The following is a 21,827-nucleotide window of genomic DNA, read 5'->3' as shown; positions in this document are numbered from 1 at the left end:
ATTTTGATGCTCAGTTGGGGTGAGAGCTGCTCTCTGGAGGAGCTCAGTGATGAGGGTCTGAAGGATCATCTCTCCTGTGGTGGGTGTTAAAGAGCTTTCCAAGGACGACTAGGTAAGGCTGAGATTGGCTCAGAGATTTCCCAAGATCCAGAGAGAGGCCCTGTCCCTCTGGGAAGCCAGTGGTTTCTGAGAAAGGCAGAGAGCTACTGCAGACAGATTTTCAGTGCGCTGGGAAGCTGCCTTCACACTTCACTGATCAAAGGGAATGTCAAGTTCAGAAAGGCGAAGGCAAGAATTCCATTAAGTCGAAGCTACTCCATTTATAGGCGACAATGAAAGCAAAAGTTCAGGAGGGCTGTGAGTTTGTTCCTGGCAGCGCCCACCACGTCTTGAGGCGATCACAGTAGGCCACAGGGCCTCGGACTCTGAGCTTTGCTCTGCCAGCGGGGGATGCCTGTCTTGGCTCCAGCTCTTTTCCTGGTGTGACCCCAAACACCATCAGGCAACTTCATTTGTGTTATGCTCTCGAGTTTTCAAGTCAGACAGAGGTGGTGTAAAGATTATGCTTGAGATTTTATAACTCAGACACCTAACGACTATTTAACTGTGTTCGGCATCCCTGAGTCTCAGCGATGATGAGCGACGATGCCCATCTGTTGGGGTCATTGTGCAGATACAATGACAGGAGTCTCTAGCCGGTCTGGCTCGCAGTAGTTACCTGCAGGTTTTCCCTGTTGCTCCCCAAATCACTACACTTTTAAAATAATTTTCATAACACGACTCATAACGGCCCCCCACCCCCTGGACAGATTTGGGATACTGAAGGTGGGGTGTTGGGGTCGGTGCTAGATTCAGAATTCTTATTTATATGCTATATTCTGACTATGTCCTGGAATTTCTGGGCCACAAAGGCCTCCATGATCTTAAATGCAGTGGACATTTGCAGTTTGTTCAAGAGCTGCTGTGCATAAATGGTAATATATGGTGGTGATGATGATGATGATGATGAGGACTAATGAATCTGTGCCAGAGGGCAAATGCCTCTTTTTAAAGCATATGTAATGCAGAGACTGCTAGCAAGAGACAGAGCTAAGGCAGTGCGTGCGTGGGGTGGGGTAGAATGAGGCAGGGGAAGCCGTGCTCGCCTCCCGAGGAATAGAGCATGGGGCTGGGAGATGGCGCCCTGCTCAGCGTGGTGTGTTCTCAGAGAGCCGCACTCTCTTTAAGAGAAAAGCAGATTCATCGTGGATGATTGTCACTCTCCTTTCCTCTAGATTGTGACACAGCTCTGATTTCTAATTAATATTTTCCTGAAGTGTTTTCACACTTTTTTCTGTGTTCTCCTCACCCACATGCTTCTCAGGATTAGATCCTTTTTTCTTCCTAGAAGCAACAGAAACTTGATTTAATGAAAAAGGATGAATTTGTTTGTTTTAGGGGAGAAATGGGGAGCTCGTCTTGAGGCTGTTGGAACAAATTGGCTCAAGAGTCACTGAGCGATTGATTGTCGGAGCCGCTTTCCTGCAGCCTGGCTGGGAAACCCGCAGAACACTGCTGAGGGATGAAGAGCTGCCAATGAGTTTCCTACTTGTTTCAAGCACTCTTTAAACCTAGTAATTATGTCATCAATTGACATTGTAATACAAATATGTTACAGTTCCAACAAAGATTTTTTTTAAATTCTCTGATTACAGATATTTAAATTAAGCTTTGAAACCTTGCTTCTCCTCCGTTTTGCTTAGTCACCTATGCAACACTCCTGTCTTTCTCGGTAATGTTTTCTGAAGGATGGGGAAAAGTCCTAGTCCTTGGAAGTGGTATTGTGATTGACAGGTCCTTGGACCAGAACCAGATATTTCTTTGAGAATTTAAAGTTGATGGAGTTCTAACCTCTCATTCTAACTTTGCCATGCTTTTGGAGTTCTTTGGCTGGCAGAGTCCTCTGGGCTTATTTGTGGGAAGTGCCATGCAGTCCTCAGTGTTTGCTGCACCTGCCGGTCACATGTCTGCTTGCCTTTGTGTCTATGTTTCTGGGCACGTGATTCTAGCTGTTCTTTCAGTAAAGGCCTATGGTTATGGTGGGAGTAGGGTACATTTTCCAAATACTCTTGTGTCTTAAAAAGCCCTTAGCTACCGTGACAATTACCGTGATTATTGACTGTAACTTAGCTGGTAGTGGCTTCCAGATCCCAATTTCTTTTCCTTCAGCCCTTAGAATGCACAGGTTGCTACTGCAAAATCTTGTGTACTCTGATGATCACTCTTGCTCATCTCCTGGCAGGTCCTAGACAAGCCCGGGACTGTGGCTGGGAGACAGTACTTGTCTCCTTTCTGCCGTCTCTGCCTTTCTTTTGAGATTTCTGGTTTTGAAGACATGGAGGTTTCCTGAACGCCGGTTCATTCATGCTGTGGATCTTGTCTGGCTGCTGATTGCCTCAGAGAAGCTGCCTAGGGGTTACGGTGTTAGCAGCAGTTCCCCATGGTGGCTGGGGTCCAAAGACCAGGGTGCAGCCCAGAGACTGAAGTGCTGACAGTGATGTCACTTCAGGGACCAAGAGCAGCCTTGGGCGCTGGCCTAAGGGAGTGGGAGCTGCTGGTTTCTGGTGACTTGTTTGCACTGTGCTCCCTTCGGTCTTTGCCAGCCCAGGGTGGGGCTGACAGAGGTCTCATCCACTTTTCAAGGCCTCTGAAGGCCTAGGAACTGCAGATGTTTTCAAATGTTTTGCCCTAGCCCCTGTGGCTCTGAGGCCTCCAGACCATTCTGCAGGTTTAAGATTCCCCAGCCCTCCTCGCTCCTACGTAGCTCAGCATGCTTTGCAAGTGGTTTCCTCATCCTGCATAATTTTCTCCCCACTGTAGTGTTGTTCCCCTTAGCAGGAGAACCCAAGGGGGAGGAGCAGGTCACTTTATTCATTTTGGACATTGAGTAGACCTGTCAAAAATCTCTAGGATGGGCCGGGCGCAGTGGCTCATGCCTGTAATCTCAACACTTTGGGAGGCCAAGGCGGGCAGATCACCTGAGGTCAGGAGTTTGAGACCAGCTTGGCCAGCATCGTGAAACTCTGTCTCTACTAAAAATACAAAAATTAGCCAGGCATGGTTGCAGGCGCCTATAATCCCAGCTACTTGGGAGGCTGAAGCAGGAGAATTGCTTGAACCTGGGAGGCGGAGGTTGCGGTGAGCAAAATCGCACCATTGCACTGCAGCCTGGGTGACAAGAGTGAAACTCCTTCTCAAAAAAAAAAAAAAAAAAAAAAAAAGAAAGTAATCTCTAGGATGACGCTCTGAAGGTAGAAAGAAAGAAGAAAAATGAATCAGGTTGAAATATTCTGAAATTCTTCAGAGTGAAGTATTAAGCATGAGTATTTCAATATTATGTATTTTGAATTAATTTAGAATCTTTAAAGCAAAAGATAATTTTCCTGTCTTTTATTTTCTAGTCCCTTACTTTCCCATTCTTTAGCATAGGAAAATCCTGCCTTTTTCTAAATGTGGAGATTCCTGTGTCAGATGTTCAATATGTCTTTAAGATGGGCTTGGGAACTTTTCCTGGGATGCTTGATTCTGACATGGGATTTTTGCCTTGTTGATCTTTGCATAAAGGGATGTGGGATAGTGGGCTTGTGCTTAGACTACTTTATGCTTAAACTTCTTTTTAACTTAAAAAATGTTTTAAAATGGGATTTGGGGAAGGTGGGTAACTCCCAGCTGGCTCAGTGTGTAGTTTTATCTGAGCCTGCAGGATGCCTACTGCGGGGCATGGCGCCGTGTGTTAGGCTGGCTTGCAGTAGCATTTGTGAATTGCCCTGATGCTCATGGAAAACAGGGTGAAGTCAGAGTGAGGCAGACGTGGGATGGAAGGAAGGAGAGGAGGCTATCAACGGGAAAAATAAAGAATGGAAGATTGATTAAATAAGAACTTTCCAAGTGAAGCTGACATTACTGCTGTGTGCCTGACTGATACTGCGGCCTCTGCCACACAAAAGTGAGGGGACAGAGTGCCGAGGAAGAAGTGGTGACAAGCTTGAGGAGATTCTTTTGCAGCAGACATTGGAAGATGATTGGGTATTTGCTTCAGCTGCAGATTGCAGGCGGATTACTCCAGCTGCAGCGTTCACACCTGCCTGATGGGGGCCACCAGGGTTCTGAGGCCTGCCTGCCACGTCAACAGGCCGGTCTCCAGACAAGCAAGTGGTCTGAGTTTAAACTTTTTTTTTTTTTTTTTGAGACAGTGTCTCACTGTGTAGCCCAGGCTGGAGTGCACTGGCACGATCTCGGCTCACTGCAACCTCCGCCTCCCAGGTTTAAGCGATTCTCCTGCCTCGCCCTCCCAAGTAGCTGGGATTACAGGCGTGTACCACCACACCTGGCTGATTTTTTGTATTTTTAGTAGAGATGGGGTTTCACCATATCGGCCAGGCTGGTCTCGAAATCCTGACCTCAATTGATCCATCTGCCTTGACCTCCCAAAGTGCTGGGATTACAGGCGTGAGCCACCGCACCCAGCCCTGAATTTAAACTTTGTGCATGTGATTGGACGCTGGGTGGCATAGACGGTGCGTGTGACACCTCATAGCTGAAGTGTGGGCTCAGAAGGTGGATTGTTAAAGGGAAGGGGAGGGGCTCTCTTAGGGAATCAGTCTGAGGGTGATGAGCCCGTGCTGCAGCCAGGAAAGACTGCCCTGGGGAAGGTGGAAAGAAAAGTCCAAACAAGGAAGGAAGGTCTGGACCGAGAGAGAAGAGAAAGAGCAGAACATTGTGTGATGGAAACCAGGGCTGTGTGTGGTGTGGGGGTGGAGGAGTGGCTGAGAGGGAGAAATTGTGGGGCCCAGTACAGAAAAACGGAGAAGAGGCTGAGGAGTCCCAAAGGGCCACAGAGTGACCAGGGCCACTGTGAATGAATGGAGTCAGGAGCAAAAATCCCAGGAAAGGAAGGGAGAGAAGAAGCAGAGATGGAGGTGCTGCCCCTCCTGGGGTTGGCCAGGAGGAGGCAGTTGGAAGAACCCATAACTCAGAAGCTGGACGAGCGTGCCTGAGCTGTGTTCACCCTCAGCTCTGGGCAGTAGCTGCAGGTGCCTGTCCCGTGCCCCGTGTCGGTTGTGAATTTGGCGTCCCCTTGTTTTGCTAACAGCACCCTGATCCCAGTGGGCAGCCAGGGGACCAGGTGAGTCAGGCCCTCTCTGGAGGCATGCGTGAGGTTGAGTGGAAACTCAGAGGTGTGATAGGAGGTAGACAGTGTCATTGGAATCCACTGTTCTGCTTCCTAGATGACGGGAACTCTGTGCCTTTCCACCTGCATGTGTCCTGTGTCCCGCCTCTGTCCTTCTCACTTTCTGCCATCCCTCTCATTTCTCTAGGGATTTCCCTTCCTGTCTAAGTTGGCTGTGGTAGGTTTCTTAAAACCAAAGGGCCCTCACTAACCCAGGCAGATCAGTAATTCTGTCTTTGCCTTTCAAGGACATTGTGTTTTCTCTGTGTGGAATCTCTAGCTTCTTTGTAAGTGGCACGGGCAATGGAGAAGGCTTCCAAACCAAAATTAATGGCTCTAAAAATAGCATCTTCTAATAAGGACAAAAAATCCCAGTGTCAGAGCATTGGGTTCCTGTAAGACCACGTTTGCGAGCAGGCCAAGTTCGTGTGTGTTTATCTGGGCTCTGCCACCAAAGTCATCATCTGTGCTGTGGGTGGAGGGGGTGAAGTTTCTGGCTTCGCCGTGACACCATCACAGGGGTGGACAAGAATGGCTGTTAGATGTGGCAGCTGCCAGCACTGCTGGCGGCGGGAAACTCAGCCCGTGAGAGGGCAGGCATTGCACTTTTCAGTTGCTATTAGACGTGCACCCATGAAGCACCTCACTTGGGGGCACTTTCTTTTCACCCCTTATGTATCTTGGCAAGAGGATGTGACAGAGCTTCTGTCTATCGACAGAAAAGCAATTTTGATGGATATGTAATTTTAGTCAGGTACTTCCTTGTTTGAATTAAAATACTCACGTGCATAGGAGTCGTGCTCTTTTTCTGGAAGAAATGTTTTGAATAGCAATTATTGTTGCTTTATTGAGCTGGTACATGATCTATATATGTCTGCCTGTCCATCTGGTGGGCTATCTGTCCATCTGTCCGTCTCTCACTTAGAGTGTATAAATGATATAAATAAAGGTGGCTTTGCTGAAGGAAGTCCATGGAATTTACCGCCTGCTGTGTCTTCTGCTACCAAGGAAGAAGCTGGTGGTTGGAAGGCCTTCAACACAGCAGTGAAATAGGTTCATAAGATGGCAGCAGATCCTTTTGGTGTTTCTGATGCTTGGTTATGTGGGACTGTTGTGGGTATGTATTGAGTACCAGGACATGGAGGGACAGGACCTGTGCCTGGTTCCCCATCAGGGTCTGAAACCCCCCAGGTCCCTTGAACCCTGAAACCACAGCTGGCAGAGTGAAGATAAATAGAGGCTATTCCCAGGCCACCAGGAATTGCCTGACAGAACCTGCTGCCTAGCCAGCTTGGTGTCACTGTCAGTGGGTGGGGTCTCTCTCTCAGTGGGTGGGGTCTCTCGGTGGGCGGGATCTCTCAGGACAGACCTGAGATCTCTCAGGTTATTCCTGAGAATGCTGACTGTGTCTAAGGCAGGATAGGCTGAGACCAGGTGATGGGGAGAAGAGCAAGGAGTGAGCAGGAGACGAGGATGAGAATGGGGCACAGCAGGGCAGCAACCCCAGCTTAGGGAGCCCAAGAGCTTCAGCCAGAGCCCAGGCTCCTGGGGCCAGGCTGCAGGATGTCCTGGAGTCCAGCCTCTCCAAAGGGACAGGCAGCCTGATGGGTCAGTGGCCTTGACTCTCAGAGCTTGCCCTGGATTCTGACAAGGCCCTCTGGTGGATACCAGTGACCGCTGGGGACTGTGAGCTCCAAGAGGCGAGTGGCATCCGACAGCAGGGGCCCATTGTCCTGAGGTGAGAGTGGAGGGCACGGGCCCAGGCTCCCAGCTGTCTCAGAGAGTGACGGGGTGTGGGATTATAACCTGGGCTCAGGGGCCAAGCTGCGGAGGTGCCAGACCACGAGAGTGGCAGGGTGGGGCTTCTGGGACAGCATGAGAAGGTTCTATGAGGAGGCAGGGCTGTTGGAGGCCCAGCAGTGAGGATTTCTGAGTATGTCGTGTGAGGATTAACCCTGCTGGTCAGCCACTTGAGGTCCATTTCTGGTAGGCAGGATGGAGAGTGAACATGTGGGACCCAGGAACTGCCACCACATGGGTTAGATTCATGTCCTTCAGGCCTGGAAGGTGTGAGGGCAAACCCTGGGGAAGGAAGGGGGCATGGTAGCCAGGTTTTTCTCTGTGAGGTCAGCCTCGGGTGGTTGGCATGCCTGCTGCACAAACCCCCTCAATGCGGGGACCCCCAGTTCAGCATGTGGCCCCCTCTCGCTGCATGGCCTTTCACATTCACTGTGTGCACCCCTCCGCCTTCACTAAATGCTCCACCCCTCACTGTGGTGGGCGTGGGGGCAAACAGCAGCCCAGAGGTCAGGAGACCCCTTCTGGATGCTGCTGTAAGCATTGTCATTCTTACGGACAATGGGCTAGGCTGGGACGATCAAGCACTGGTGTTTTATTCCAGGGGCAAATGGTGTTTACTAGCTGTGCTCCAGGTTATCCATTTTGCAGAGACTGGAAAACAATAGGTTTTTTTTCTGCTTATATTCCTCTGCTCACTAGCATGCACAATATAAAGGCCAGAGTTGCTGAAGCAAAATCAGCAAGTTCTGATTAATTTGCAGAGCTCCAATGATGCTTCCTGACTGAGTCATGTTGGGGAAGGATCCTTAATTGGGAACAGCCTCAGACAGTAGCATGGACAGCAAAAGAGAAGGAATATCAGAGCAAAAACACCCCTAAAGCAAATGCCAACAAGAAAGAACATTGGCTTAATGTTGACAGTTCAATCAACCGTGTCTGGAAAGACCAGGCATGCCTGTGGGTGGGAGTTCAGGGGAAAATGGAAAAGCACGTGGCCAGATTTAGAAAATAAGAAACTCATCCCTTTCAGCATCTGTCGTTGTTTTTAACAAGCATTGTCCTTTCCAGGTTGCCCACCTCTTGGTCTGGAAACCTTAAAAATCACAGACTTCCAGCTCCATGCCTCCACGGTGAAGCGCTATGGCCTGGGTGCACATCGAGGGAGACTCAACATCCAGGTACCTGGCCCTGTGGTTGGAAGGATTTTGACTGCCTTGTTTGTTGCTCTGGTTCCTTGAGCTTGGATCAGGCAATGCGCAGGATTTAAAATGCATTAGCCTGGATGCTCACAGTAAGAAAGGATATTGCTGAATGATCCTAATTTTACAGAGAGAGCTCTGAGACTCAGGGAGGCAATGTCTTCTCCAAAGACTGTCGTGAGTAAAAGTGAGACCACCAGTACCTGGACCCAGGTTGTTCCTCTTCCACCTTTTGAACACTTCTCTTCCATATGCTGTTGGTCCAGAAAGGACAGGAGGAGAAGGTGGAATGCCTGGGGCATGGCGGGGCAGAGCCGTGGCACACGAGGCAGTGGCATTTGTCTTCCCTTGCCTCCCTGCCAATGCTTCTTGTCTCTGCCACACACACATCTTCCAGGCTTTCCTGTGGCTCCCTCCATTGTGTTCCCCCGGGTCAAGCCCTGCATGGCTCCTGGGACCATGCACATCCTGGCTGGTCTCCCTCCTGGAGGCTCAAGGGCCTTTCTGACCTTGGGCCTCAAGACTGTCAGGCCTCCCTCTCTGTCAGTCCCATCAGTCCAAGGTCTTGCTCCAGGAAAGTGAGCTCCTGCCTGCACACTCTACACGCCATGCAATTCTTGACTCCAGGGCCTTTCTGTAGCAGGTTCCCCTGCCTGAAGCTTCTACTGCCCAACCATGCTCCACTCACATGAATCCCGTCTGATCCATGCATGGGTTTTCTATTGCTGCTGTGACAAATGTAGCCTCTTCCCACAAATGTATTCTCTTACAGTTCTGGAGGACAGACGTCTCATTGGGCTAAATCAAGGTATGCAGGGCTATGCTCCTTTCTGGAGACTGTAGGGAGAATCAATTTTCTTCCCCTTTTCAGTCTTGAGAAGCTGCCCCATTCCCTGCTAGTGGCTCTTTCCTTCTTCAGAGCCAGCAAAGGCAGGTGGAGTCTTCATGTGACTGCCTGTCTGGTTCTCTGTTCTGATTTCTTGTTCCCCTTTTGAGGATCCTTGAGATTACACCGGGCCCACCTGGATAGCCTGGGATCATCTCCCTTCCTCAAGCAACCTTCATTCCATCTGTGACCCTCATTCCTCTCTGCTGTGTAATCTAATATATGCACAGGTTCTGCGGATTAGAGCGTGGACATCTTTGGGTAGGAGTTATTCTGCCGCCCCATCTCCAGGGCTTTTTGTTCCTGCCCCACCTCCTGCTGATCTGTTCTTTCTCAACTTAGCACTTGATCTCTACCGTCCTGTGTGGCTCTCTAATGGCACCATATTCTAGTTTTCTTTCTATAGCTCTTCTGTATTGGGAGTAGTTTCCAAGCCCCTTTGCACGTGCACCATCTCTGGCCTAGGGAGGGAGGAGGTTCCTTGCCCCTGGCCCTGAGAGCCATCAAGGGTGCACTCAAAGCTAATGGCTTCCAAGTGGCAGAGTGGACCCCTGACTCCCCCAGCGGTCTGTGTAAATGTGCTAGGGGCAGCTGCTGTGCTGGGAACTGTGTACAAACAGATAAGGTTCCTTCCCAGGGAGCTCATGGGATTGGGGGCATCTGAGCCAAGCTCTGACTCCAAGCTTTGCTCTTTCTCCACCCCACCCCTCGGACTGCACCGCATCAAACAGACTTTCGAACTGCTTAACCTCCGCCACTTTTCAGTTCAGACGAATTCAGGTAGAACATTTGTAGAACTAACTTTAATGAGATCCGAAGGTTGGTTTATAAATACTCGTATAAAAAAAGAATAATAACTAATAAGAAATATTTGGATGTGCACAACTGTCAACTGCAAACAATCTCTTATGTTTTATGAGAGGATGAACACATGAGCCCGCAAAGCTTGAGCTGGAGCTATGTTCATGTCCCCACAGTGCCTCCAGTACCCTAGACGGGGCTCCAGGCCTCTGAGGAAATGACAGTCAGACCCAAGCAGGGCGTGTGCAGCCTGTTTTGTGCATTAATTAGGGGGGCTGTCGTCCGATGCTTTGCATGATTTCTCTATAATTGAAATTATCCTTTGGAAAAGAGAAAGTGTTCACATTTATTTGTGCTTTCAGTCAAAAATTAAAAAGTCCCGTTAATCCTAAATGTGTTGGGGTTGAATGGGAAGGTGGGGGGAGCATGGTGTTTTTGTCCCTCCAGTTGGGAATTCCACCGGCAGAGTGCCACGCAGGGTGTGCCAATGAGACGTTGTAGACAGGCATGCTGAGTGCAGACCTTGGCCTTGATGTTTCTAGATTGGGGGCCTTTGGAACAAATGATCTCATGTCTCTGAGGCTCAGTTGCCTCATCAGAAAGATGAGAGTCCTAATCACTCGCAGAGTTCCTTGAGTGGTGATCTTAGGTGACTTCTGATTTTAAAACATTCCCTGGATCATCTCCTTCCTCTGTTGAAAGGCTCTGGTGGCTTCTAGTTACCGTATGAGGAAAGTCCCAGGTTGGCCTTGGGTGACTGGGTATCTCTCTGAACCTTCATTTACTTATTTCCTTGGGTTGTATCTGCCCCTTCCTTGTGAGTAAGCCCCATGTTAGATGTGGCCTTGTTTCTCCTGCTTGCCCAGCCCCTGGTGTGCAGAATAGCACCTGCAACATGGGAGGTGCACTGAGGATATGGACGGAGACCTGGCTCAGGTGCAGATGGTGTTTATTCACTGACCTGCCTTTGCTGGGCTGCACAGGAGCCTCACCGTAGATGGGGCGTCCAGCAGGGAGCAGCCGGCGAGGCTGTTCTCACTTCATCTTCCCGGCTTCAGGTTGTCTTTCACCCGTGAGAGGCCCACCCCAGGCAGAATGCCAAGCTCCCCTCAGTGAATGCATTGGCTGAGCGCATTCTCCTGCCTGTGGTCAGGGTGAAAAGGAGGCCGTGCGTGGGAATCACATCAGTGCTATTTGTCTTCGTGGGTTTTTCTTTCTTCAGGGGCATCTTATTTACCCTGATGCTTTCTCACCGGAAAGTCTCCGTACCTGCTCTTAGACTGTGAAGTTGCTGCTTTAATAGCCAAATCTGGGCCCGCCATCCCCAGCCTCTGGCTCTGACCCCACTCGGGTACCTGGTGTCAACCCCAGAGAGGACAGTGTCGTTTGCAATGTGTGTCTGTGGGCTTCGACATACAGGCCCAGTCCCCCACGGGGAGCTCACCAGGCTAAATCGAGGTGTCAGCAGGGCCGTGCTCCTGTGCCACAGGGAAATGGGGACGAGGTCAGCCCACTTTTGTGGTTTGTGTCTTCCAGAGCCAGTGCCACATGCAGTGTGAATCCACTGTCACAGGTGCATAATTAAAGTCAGTGTGCGCCAAAAATACATCTCCCCACACAGAACGGTTTGAAATGCAGTTTAAAAATAACCACATCTTGTCTCACATACGAGTATTTTGTAGGCGTGTTGAGCTAATGGGATTTTGTGATCGAGAAACCCCAAGATGTCAGAATTAGAAACTGTGTTTAATACCCTAGTGCAGGCTGTGAGCTGGTTTAGCCTAGCGCTGTGCCGGCCCAGGACTCTATAGGCGCAGATGTGGCTGTGGTCCAGGCTGGAAGGGATGGGGCTCACAGGCTGGGATGCTGGTGCTGGTCGCTCTGCTGACCAGCCATGTGGCCTCGGGTGAGATGCCCTCATTCTCCAAGGCTCAGTGTCGTCATCAGGAAGGTGCAGGTCCCACCGCTGGCTCTTCCTCCGTCATGGAATTGTGAGTGTCAAAAGGAGTAAAGAAAAAGAATTGCCTTTGGCAGTTCTCAAATGCATATTCTTACCTATTAGCATTCATTCTTGCAGCAGACCATTGTGAGGTGCCTGCTATGTGACAGGCATGGAAAGGGCCATGACAAAAAGCCCTAGGGATTCTCTGCCTTCAAGATGCTTCAGTCTCTAGCAGAGGGAGAGTGGGAATCAGCTCCAAGCATTATTGGCACAGTGCTAAGTGCCTTATGCACGTGATTTCATTTATTCCTCCAACATGGAAGACAGTACTGTTATTATTACCTCTGCCTTATAGAAAAACAGACACAGGGAGCATGGGATGACTCAGCTCACATTTCCCAGGAGGGGCAGATTAAGAATCTAGTCAGCTTTAAACCTTGAGTTGTTGCTCCTAATGATGCCATAAAACTGCCTCCCAAGTCAACAGATAGAAGTGGTATAGGTCCAACAGCTGCAATAGTGATCAAACCGTGTACATCTCTCTTTTCTGACAGTTATCTCACATTGATTTATTCATCTGCACCCTCGCCAAATGCTGAGCCGCTTGCAGAAAATGTGTCTCTTGCATTTCTGGGTATTCCCCACCCTGTGTGAGCGCGGTGTCTGCACATATGGATGCGCTGAATCAACAAAGCTTCTGTGTAGTGGCTGCAGTGCTTAAGGGAGCTTAAGCAGGAGAAGCCTAGGAGGAGGCCGGGCCGGCTGGTCTGCTGTCACATGTGTTTTTCTAGTGCATATTTGCCCTGTGTGGTTGGCAGATACAGGGATGATGTCATTATGACACAGAAGCAGCATTGGTTCATGTGTGACTTTTGCTAGTCTGTGAATGGTCTGTGGGGCCGAGCACCAGCACCTGGCCATGGAGTGCACTGTCACGGGTGAGTATGGAGTCTATCAGTGGTCTGTGGGACCAAGTATCAGCACCTGGCCACAGAGTGCACTGTCACAGGTGAGTGTAGAGTCTATGAATGGGCTGTGGGACCAAGTATCAGCACCTGACCACAGAGTGCGCTGTCATGGGTGAGTGTGGAGTCTATGAATAGTCTGTGGGACCCAGCACCAGCACCTGACCACAGAGTGCACTGTCAGGGGCGAGCGTGGAAGCTGCGGAGTCCCGTGCGTGGTGCCCTGTGCCTCCTGTTCCTCGGCGTCAGTGGGGCCTGTGCTGGTGCATTGCTCAGGTTCTTCTCCGTTTTGCCCTAGCCTTCAACTCAGCAGCTCCACACCACCTTCCATCTCCACGCCGCCTTCCATCTCCACGCCGCCTTCCATCTCCACGCCGCCTTCCATCGCTGGCATCACCTGCCTCCCTGCTTGTTTCCTTTTCAGATCAAATCCTATAATTACAGCTGTATTTAAACACTGTTTTGAGCAACTCAACGTGTCTTCTTAATTGTGCTAATGTGTTTTTAAAATTAATTTTTTTCAGTCTTCTGCTTCCAGACCTGTATAGATTTTGAATGGGCTGGCTGGTGAGCTGGGTTTTAGACTGGGAACTTTTACTGGAATGCATTTGCCATGTTACTACAGAAATACCTGTCTCCTTTTCCATCACTTTAAGCAGAAGACTTTGAAAGAGTCCTTATAACTCAATACTTCCTTTTTTTCAAGTAGAATTTTACTTTTGTTAACTTAATAATATAAGGTTAGAGAAAAAAACCAACATTTACATTTTATCACTACATTGGGACAAAATAGACTTTTCAGGAATTCAAGGAAGACATCCAGTTCAGCAGGAGAGCAAAAGTTCGGCCCCTCACCTATGATTATTCTTCCTGTGCGCCCAGGACCCTTTTATACTAACTCACTTGTGAGGCTGTGATCTCATTTAGAAACAGTCACTGGTTTCTTCCATTCTGGGAGCAACTACAGACAGATTGGAAATTAACATTCTGAGTCTCCAAGAGAACATATTGACAATGACCTCTAAAATCATGCTTAGGGCTAGGTGCGGTGGCTCATGCCTGTAACCCCAGCACTTTGGGAGGCCGAGGCGGGTGGATCACCTGAGGTCAGGAATTCAAGACCAGCCTGGCCAATGTGGCAAAATCCCGTCTCTACTAAACATACAAAAATTAGCCGGGTGTGGTGGCACACGCCTGTAATCCCAGCTACTTGGGAGGTTGAGGCAGGAGAATCACTTGAACTTGGGAGGCCGAGGTTGCAGTGAGCCAAGATCATGCCACTGCACTCCAGCCTGGGCGAGAGGATGAGACTCTGTCTCAAAAAAAACAAAAACAACAAAAACCAAACCAAACCAAAACAAAACATGCTTGGATCCTTTGCCTGTAGGTAGTCTCAGGAAGTGACCCTATATTCAGGTGGGCCATCTAATGGCAGCTCATCACCTGCCCCACCCCAAAGAATCCTCCTTTGAGGACCCTAAGATATTTTCCCTGGGTCATAAACTAAGGAAGGGGGTTTGGGGACAGCAGCCCTGCTGAAGTGATTTATTGCACCACTGTTATTATTTTGGATATTTTCTTAGCTGGCAAGCCTCAAACAGATTGCAGTAGTAAGCACTGCCGTGTCAGAGGGCTGGCTTTCAACCTCATTCTCAAGAATTTGAATTACAGTAAGTAAGTCACGGTCTGACGTGTGATCAGAAGAAATGAAACACCAAGTGTGTGGTTGGGACTCAGGATGTCACCACAATTCCTGCCTATAACTGGGGACCGATTTACATCCCTTATAAATGGGGATGTAGCAAAGTTGGTGCTCAGATCAGAGCTTGGAAGAAACAGCTGATGTTTTGAGGTCACAAGGAAAAACGTAGCACACTCCCTGCACAGCTCTGGGTGTCCTTGTGATAGCCTGGTCACGGTCGTTTGGCACTCTGTGGACCAGGTCTTGTCTCACCCATGTTAGAAATGACTGAGAGTTTGGTCCCCTAGAGAGAGAGGCTCACCTCTTGCAGCTCTTCCAGGAGGAAACGTCTGGCCATAATAATAGTGTCTGTCAGAGCCATTTCCCCAGCACTGCTGGAAGGAATCATGAGTCCTCTCCTCAGTCATTTCCTTAAAAAAATTATATGGAGCACCTCGATGCCAGTACTAGAATCTAGTTCCAGTGTTCTCATCCACTTTTTACCTAAAATGAGGTGGGATACTTGGAGGTGGCTGCTGCCTGTGGCTTCATTTGTACCCCGCATGAAGACATGAATGCAGTTTTAGAACATTGAACCAACTGAGTTTTATCCTGTGTCACAGCTCATGTTCCAGGGCACATCCTGTACGTGTCTCCCTGTACCTTTTGGCCCCAGTGCTCTTGGGGCCCCACTTTGACCAAAAGTGGAGGCCGCCCACATTTCTCCTGGCAGGAAGTCTATGGAGAACCTTTGGCAGTACCATTTTCCCAGGTCTCACCTGTGCCCGACCCACACCTGCCTGTGGCTGGGCCCTGCACCTGTGTCTTTGACCCTAAGCCTATCTCTTCCTTCAGACCTTCCCGATTTTCTGTTTTGTTTGTTTGTTTGTTTGTTTTTGTTTTTCCTGGCTATGCAAAACCTTACTGTGTCTCACAAGTTCTTCTTGGGGGCCATATATGTGCTAAGTGCTGCAGAGGCAAAAATAATCACAGTAGACATAGTTTCCGAGTCAAGGAATGTCGTGTTTGTTCTGATAAAGGGATTTGGTTCTACATCTGGCTTCAAGCAAACAGTCTGGGAGACAGTGTTTGGATGCCAAAACACTGGAATTTTGGGTATTTGGATTTTTATGGGAATAACAGGACTGAATATTTTAAATTGTGACTCCCTTGGAAAAATCAAAATGAATATCTAGTATGATGGTAATATGCTGTTCTCATTTCTCAAGAAGCTTACAGTGTAGACACACAAGCCGGTAGAAGGACAATGTAACCAAAGTAAAAAGCGTCCAAAACCACCAAAGCCTCCTTGACCCATGGACCACAGATTATTAAGGAACCACAGGGTTATCTGGTTCAGATATAGCTTCTGTTCTGTTTGCTATGTGCATTTTTCTTTAATATGTTATTAAATTTCATATGTTGTGTCCTTGAAGCACTAACACAGAATGACCTACACACCTGATTGCCGGGAGACGTGCACATCCAGAAGACGGTCATCCTACCTGTGTACAGTGGGGCAGGTGCCCTGGGGAACCATCCCCATGAGGTATCACTGGAGAAGGCACAGTGCAGTTATGACTGCGGAGTAGACACACAGGCTCCGGGGGTTGTCTGTTGAACAAGCCGAGCCACCACGTGGGTGCTGGAGCTGGCAGGGAAGGAGCCCTGGGTTATCTACAGCCAGAAAACTGAGATTAGGGTCTCAGGTCTGTACTTAGTAGCTGTGGGGTTAGGGCAGGTCACTTAGCCCCTGACTTCAGTTTCCTTATCTCTAAAACAAATATATATAAAATATATTATATATATTATATATAAAAGTATATAATATATATATATTTTACATACATATATATATATTTTACATACACACACACACACACACACACATATATATATATATATATATATATATATATATATATATATATTTGTTCACTAGCTCTTGGGCCACCCCTGCCTCCCAGCTTGTGCTGCCTTATCTCCCTGACCACTGGCTTGAGTTTCCCCTAGGATCTCCCACGCCCACATCCAGGAAGGGCCCAGAAAAGTCTGATCTGAGAGGCATCAGTAGTCACCCCCGGAGCCTGTGTGTCCGTTCAGCAGTCAGAGCTGCTTCTCCAGTGATGCCTCATGGGGATGGTTCCCCAAGGCACCTGCCCTGCTACACACAGGTCAGATGACCGTCTCCTGGAGGTGCATGGTTGGGAATCAGGTGTGTAGGTCATTCTGTGTTAGTGCTTCAAGGACACAATAAGTGCTATATAAGCAGAAAAAGCCAGGGTGGGGAGAGGGAGGGGGGAAAAAGGAGAGGAGGAGGGAAAGAAAGAATAACAGCAGATTCTTTCTTTCTTTCTTTTTTTGAGACTGAGCCTCACTCTGTCGCCCAGGCTGGAGTGCAATGGCGTGATCTCTGCTCACTGCAACCTCCACCTCCCGGGTTCAAGTGATTCTTGCACCTCAGCCTCCTGAGTAGTTGGGATTACAGGCACGTGCCACCATGCCCAGCTAATTTTTGTATGTTTAGTAGAGACAGGGTTTCACCATGTTGGCCGGGCTGGTCTCCAACTCCTGACCTCAAGTGGTCTGCCCGCCTTGGCCTCCCAAAGTGTCGGGATTACAGGCATGAGCCGCCACACCTGGCCAGATTCTTTCTTTTATTTATTCATTTTATTATAACAACAACACAAAAACACAACACACCTCTGGAAACCTTTCATGCACTCAGCACTGTCATAAGAACTGAGGAAACAATGCTGAGCAAAAACAGAAGAGCCCTGAGCACTTAGCAAATATTTACTGGGGGCCTATGATGTGCTGGGTCGTGTTCTAGGTGCTGAGGATGCCTAAATGACCAAAACAAGGATTCTTGCCACCTTGAAGCTTGTGTTCTAGTGCGGGAGGCAAATCAAGGCAGATGTATTAGTCCATTCTCTCACTGCTATAAAGAAACAGCTGAGACTGGAGATTTCATTAAGAAAAGAGGTTTCATTGGCTCACGGTTCTGCAGGCTGTACAGGAAACATCGTGGCTTCTGCTTCTGGGAGGCCTCAGGAAACTTACAGTCATGGCGGAAAGTGAAGGGGAGGCAGGCACTGCTTACATGACCCTAGCAGGAGCAAAAGACTGGGGAGGTGCCACACACATTTAAACAACTAGATCTCATGAGAACTCACTCATTATCAAACACAGTTCTAAGGGGGAGATCCACCCCCATGATCTAATCACCTCCCACCAGGCCCCATCTCCAATACTGGGAATTACAATTTGACGTGAGATTTGGGCAGGGACACAGATCCAAACCATAACAGCAGGAAATGTAACAAATCATAGTGTTTACTATTATAGTATGTTAGAAGGTGGCACGTACTATGGAGAGAAGGGAAACAAAACCAGCGGACAGCTGGCAGTGGTAGTCAGGGGGGCAGACTCTAGGAAGGTGGCAGCTACTTTTCAAGAAGGGGGTCAATGGGGAGCCAAGGGGGTATGAGAAGAGCATTCTGGGCAGAGGGGATGGCTTGAGCAAAGGTCAGGTATAGCATGCTCGGTATAGCCAAGGGGCAGCAGGAGGTTGGAGTGAGCATCAGGGGAGAAGACATGAGCCAGAGGTAATAGGAGGCCTGCAGGCCCCCTGGAAGGACTTCGGCTTTTAGCCGTGAGCCAATTAGGGGAGCCCTGGAAAGTTCTGGACACAGGAATGACATGCTGTGGCTTACATGTGAAACGGATCAAACTAGTCACTGTGTTGACTTTTGGGGAGCAAGCATTGAAGCAGAGGCCTGTTAAGGGGGGTGACTTCAGGCCCTAGACAGGAGATGGTACTGGCTTGAGCCAAGATAGGCGTGATGGAGGGGGGTTGGAAGTGGTTGGATTTAGGTTATTTTGAAAGTAGGATTTTCTGATGCAGGGCAGATGAGGTTTGGATGAAGGATGCAAGAGAATAGAAGGGAGTCGGGCATGCTTTTTAACCTGCAACTCTGATAATCTAGTAATCTAATGGGGAGATGAAATTACTGAAAAAAATCCCACCTGGGAATGCATAATTACAATGAGTCCTGGGAAGGAGAGGAGCAGGTGCATTCATTCCCTGGGACTGCCACGACAAAGTTGGGAGCCCAGATAGGGAAACTGAAGACAACAAACACTGATTCTCTCACAATTCTGGAGGCTTGAAATCTGAAATCAAGGTGTTAGCAGGGCATCGCTCCTTCCGAAGTCTCTAGGAAAGGGTCCCTCCTTGCCCTTTCCAGCGTCTGGTGGCCTCAGGCATTCTGTGGCATCCCTGGGCTGGTAGATGCATCACCCCAGTCTCTGCCTTCCTGGTACCTCAGGCTTCTCCCAGTGAGCCTCTACATCATCTGCCCTCTGCCTGTGTGTCTCTGTGTTCAGATATCCCCTTGTTTAAAGACACAGTCATGCTGGATATGCCCATCCTGCTCTAATCTGACTGCATCTTAACTAAGTGCATCTGTACCAGCTCTTTTTTTTTTTTTTTTTTTTTTTTTTTGAGATGGAGTCTCGTTCTGTCCCCCAGGCTGGAGTGTAGTGGCGTGATCTTGGCTCACTGCAACCTCCATCTCCCGGGTTCAAGCGATTCCCCTGCCTCAGCCTCCCGAGGAGCTGGGATTACAGGTGTGTGCCACCATGCCCGGCTAATTTTTTGTATTTTTAGTAGAGCTGGGATTTCACTGTGTTAGCCAGAATGGTCTGGATCTCCTGATCTTGTGATCCGCCCGCCTTGGCCTCCCAAAGTGCTGGGATTACAGGCATGAGCCACCGTGCCTGGTCACCAGCCCTATTTCTAAATAAGGTCACATTCTGAGATTCCAAGAGTTAGGGCATGAGCCTATTTTGGAGAGGGGGAACACAATTCAATACTGTGGTTCTGTATGCCCAATATATCTGCCTCAGGCTGGAGCTTGGAGGACTTTCCTGAGGATGGAGTGAGTACTTGGGCTAATATATGAAGAAGGATTATAAGTTGAGAGTTTATTGGACAAAGGGTAGGCAGAGGGAGAGAAGAGCATTCCAGGTCAAAGAGAAGAGTGTGTGCAAAGGCCCTGTGGTGGTGGGGAACATGGTCTACTGGAAGGACTGAGGCAAAGCCAGTGTGACTGGAGCTACACTGTGGTTATGGAGCAATGTCATGGCCAATGGCCATGAGAAAAAGAGCTTTCCACCATTAGTCGTCAAGTAAATACAAATGAAAGCCGCAATGAGACAGCATGCACAGACACCAGAATGGCTTTGAAAAAAGGATAATATCAAGTGTGGGCAAAGATGTAGGGCAATGGAAACGTTCATAAAATGCTGGGAATGTAAAGTAGCACAGCCACTTGGAAACCTGTTTGGCAGTATAATAGTCTGTCTTTATCTGGGGGATATATTCCAAGACCCCGATGAATGCATGAAACTGTGGATAGTACCAAATGCTCTTAGATGCTAAGCATGGATTTCTTTTTCTTTCACCACAATTTCACAGGTAGAAAATTCATTCTTACCGTAGATCTTAGCAGCCTCAGCATACAATTTTCTTTCTTTTTTAAATTAAGTTGAGACCTTTCATCTTTTCACTTAAAGGAAGCATTTTACTTGTCTCCTGGGCATATCTGAATTCCCAATATCAATACCCTTGCATTGTGGGGCCATTATTAAGTAAAAGATTACTTCAACACAAGCACCGCAATACCAGCTCTTTGATAACCAAGATGGCTGCTAAGTGACTACTGGGTGGCTAAAGTAGACAGCGTGGATCGCCAGACAAAGGGAGGATTCACATCAAGGTGGAATGGTGAGAAACGGTGTGAGATTTTGTCACCCTACCAGAATGGCATGCAGTTTATAAATTGGTTATTTCTGGAATTTCCCATTTAATATTTTCAGACTGTGGTTGACTTCAGATAACTGAAACCATGGAAAGAGAAACCACAGATAATGGGGGACTATTGTATTTATTAAAGTTGAACATTCTCATGCGCATCGACCTAACAGATTCACTCTCATTCCTAAATGGAAATGTGCTCACATGTGCACAAGAAGACATGCATAGGTATGTTCATAGCAGCATTATTTATAACCCCCAAATGGAAATAATCCAGATATATCATAAGTCATTTTTTATGTACTACAGTGAAATGCTATATGACAGTTAAAAGGACTAAATTACTACTGCATGCAATTGTCTGGGTGAATCTCTCAGATATAATAAATATTGAGCAGAAGAAGCCAGACAAAAAGAGTAGTTACAGTAGGTTTCATTTATATAAAGTTTGAAAATAAGAAAACCAACCTGAGGAGATAGAAGTCAGAGTGGTGGTTATGTCTGGGGGAAGTTAATGTCTGGGAAGGGGCACAGGGAGCTTCTGGCATGGTGCTCATGGTCTACATCTTGGTCTGGATGTGGTTATGTGGGTACATGCAGTTTGTAAAAATTGGATGAGCTGCACACTTAGGATTTGCACACTTTTCTGTATCTATTATAAAATTAATGAAAACTTTACGAAAAAGCTGCTTAACTAAAGAAGAGAGGTATATTTGATTTAGCCTTTTAAAAGTGAATGTTAGGCCGGGCATGGTGGCTCACGCCTGTAATCCCAGCATTTTGGGAGGTTGAAGCAGGTGGATCACCTGAGGTCAGGAGATCGAGACCAGCCTGACCAACATGGTAAACCTTGTCTGTACTAAAAATACAAAAATTAGCCAGATGTGGTGGCAGGCGCCTGTAATCCCAGCTAATGAATCCAGGAGGCAGAGGTTGCAGTGAGCCGAGATTGTGCCATTGCACTCCAGCCTGGGCAACAAGAGCGAAACTCCGTCTCAAAAAAAAAAAAAAAAAAAAAAAGAGTGAACGTTAAGAATATAATAAACGAAATTAGGTGATAAAAGGGATAAAGGGGAAGGAGGAGAGGCAGCAGGAAGTAGAAATAATGATTTCATCACTGCCTATAGTAGGGAGTTAATGGGTACTTTCTAAAAAATACAGAATTAAGTATGTTACGTAAAAGACTTAGTTACTAAATCAACCACTAAAACAAAGGTACAGCTCGTTAGCATTTTCAGAGGAAATATGCACTTAAAGCAAAAAAAACAAAAAACACAAAACCGATCAATAGATAAAAATAAAACAAAGCCACAGGAAGCAATAAAAATAGAATATCTAAGAAACACGGATGATTCATTCAGACAAAGAACATCTGTCAATGGGCTAAATGGACCTAACTTACCTATTAATAGAACAAAACTGAAATTGTACCATAAAGCAAATGTAATCACAGGTCACAGCAGGCACATACTAAACATAAAGGGAATCATACTTGTACCCCCAGTGGCTTCCATGTATTGACT

General features: G+C 47.9%; 1 protein-coding gene across 5 annotated transcripts in view; it reads left to right on the top strand.

Annotated features, from left to right (window-relative positions):
* The window catches only part of CPXM2 (carboxypeptidase X, M14 family member 2), a 232,864-nt gene that overhangs the window by 73,338 nt on the left and 137,699 nt on the right, over positions 1 to 21,827 (top strand). For all 5 annotated transcript variants that reach the window (XM_054659951.2, XM_016919556.3, XM_508093.7 and 2 more), the window contains one exon: positions 8,078 to 8,187. In XM_054659951.2, the coding sequence (XP_054515926.1) occupies positions 8,078 to 8,187 (110 nt within the window). The remainder of the gene's footprint in view (positions 1 to 8,077; positions 8,188 to 21,827) is intronic.

The sequence above is a fragment of the Pan troglodytes genome, chromosome 8, assembly GCF_028858775.2.
Source record: "Pan troglodytes isolate AG18354 chromosome 8, NHGRI_mPanTro3-v2.0_pri, whole genome shotgun sequence".
NCBI lineage: Eukaryota > Metazoa > Chordata > Mammalia > Primates > Hominidae > Pan > Pan troglodytes.
This window is presented reverse-complemented; position numbering and strand designations above follow the sequence as displayed.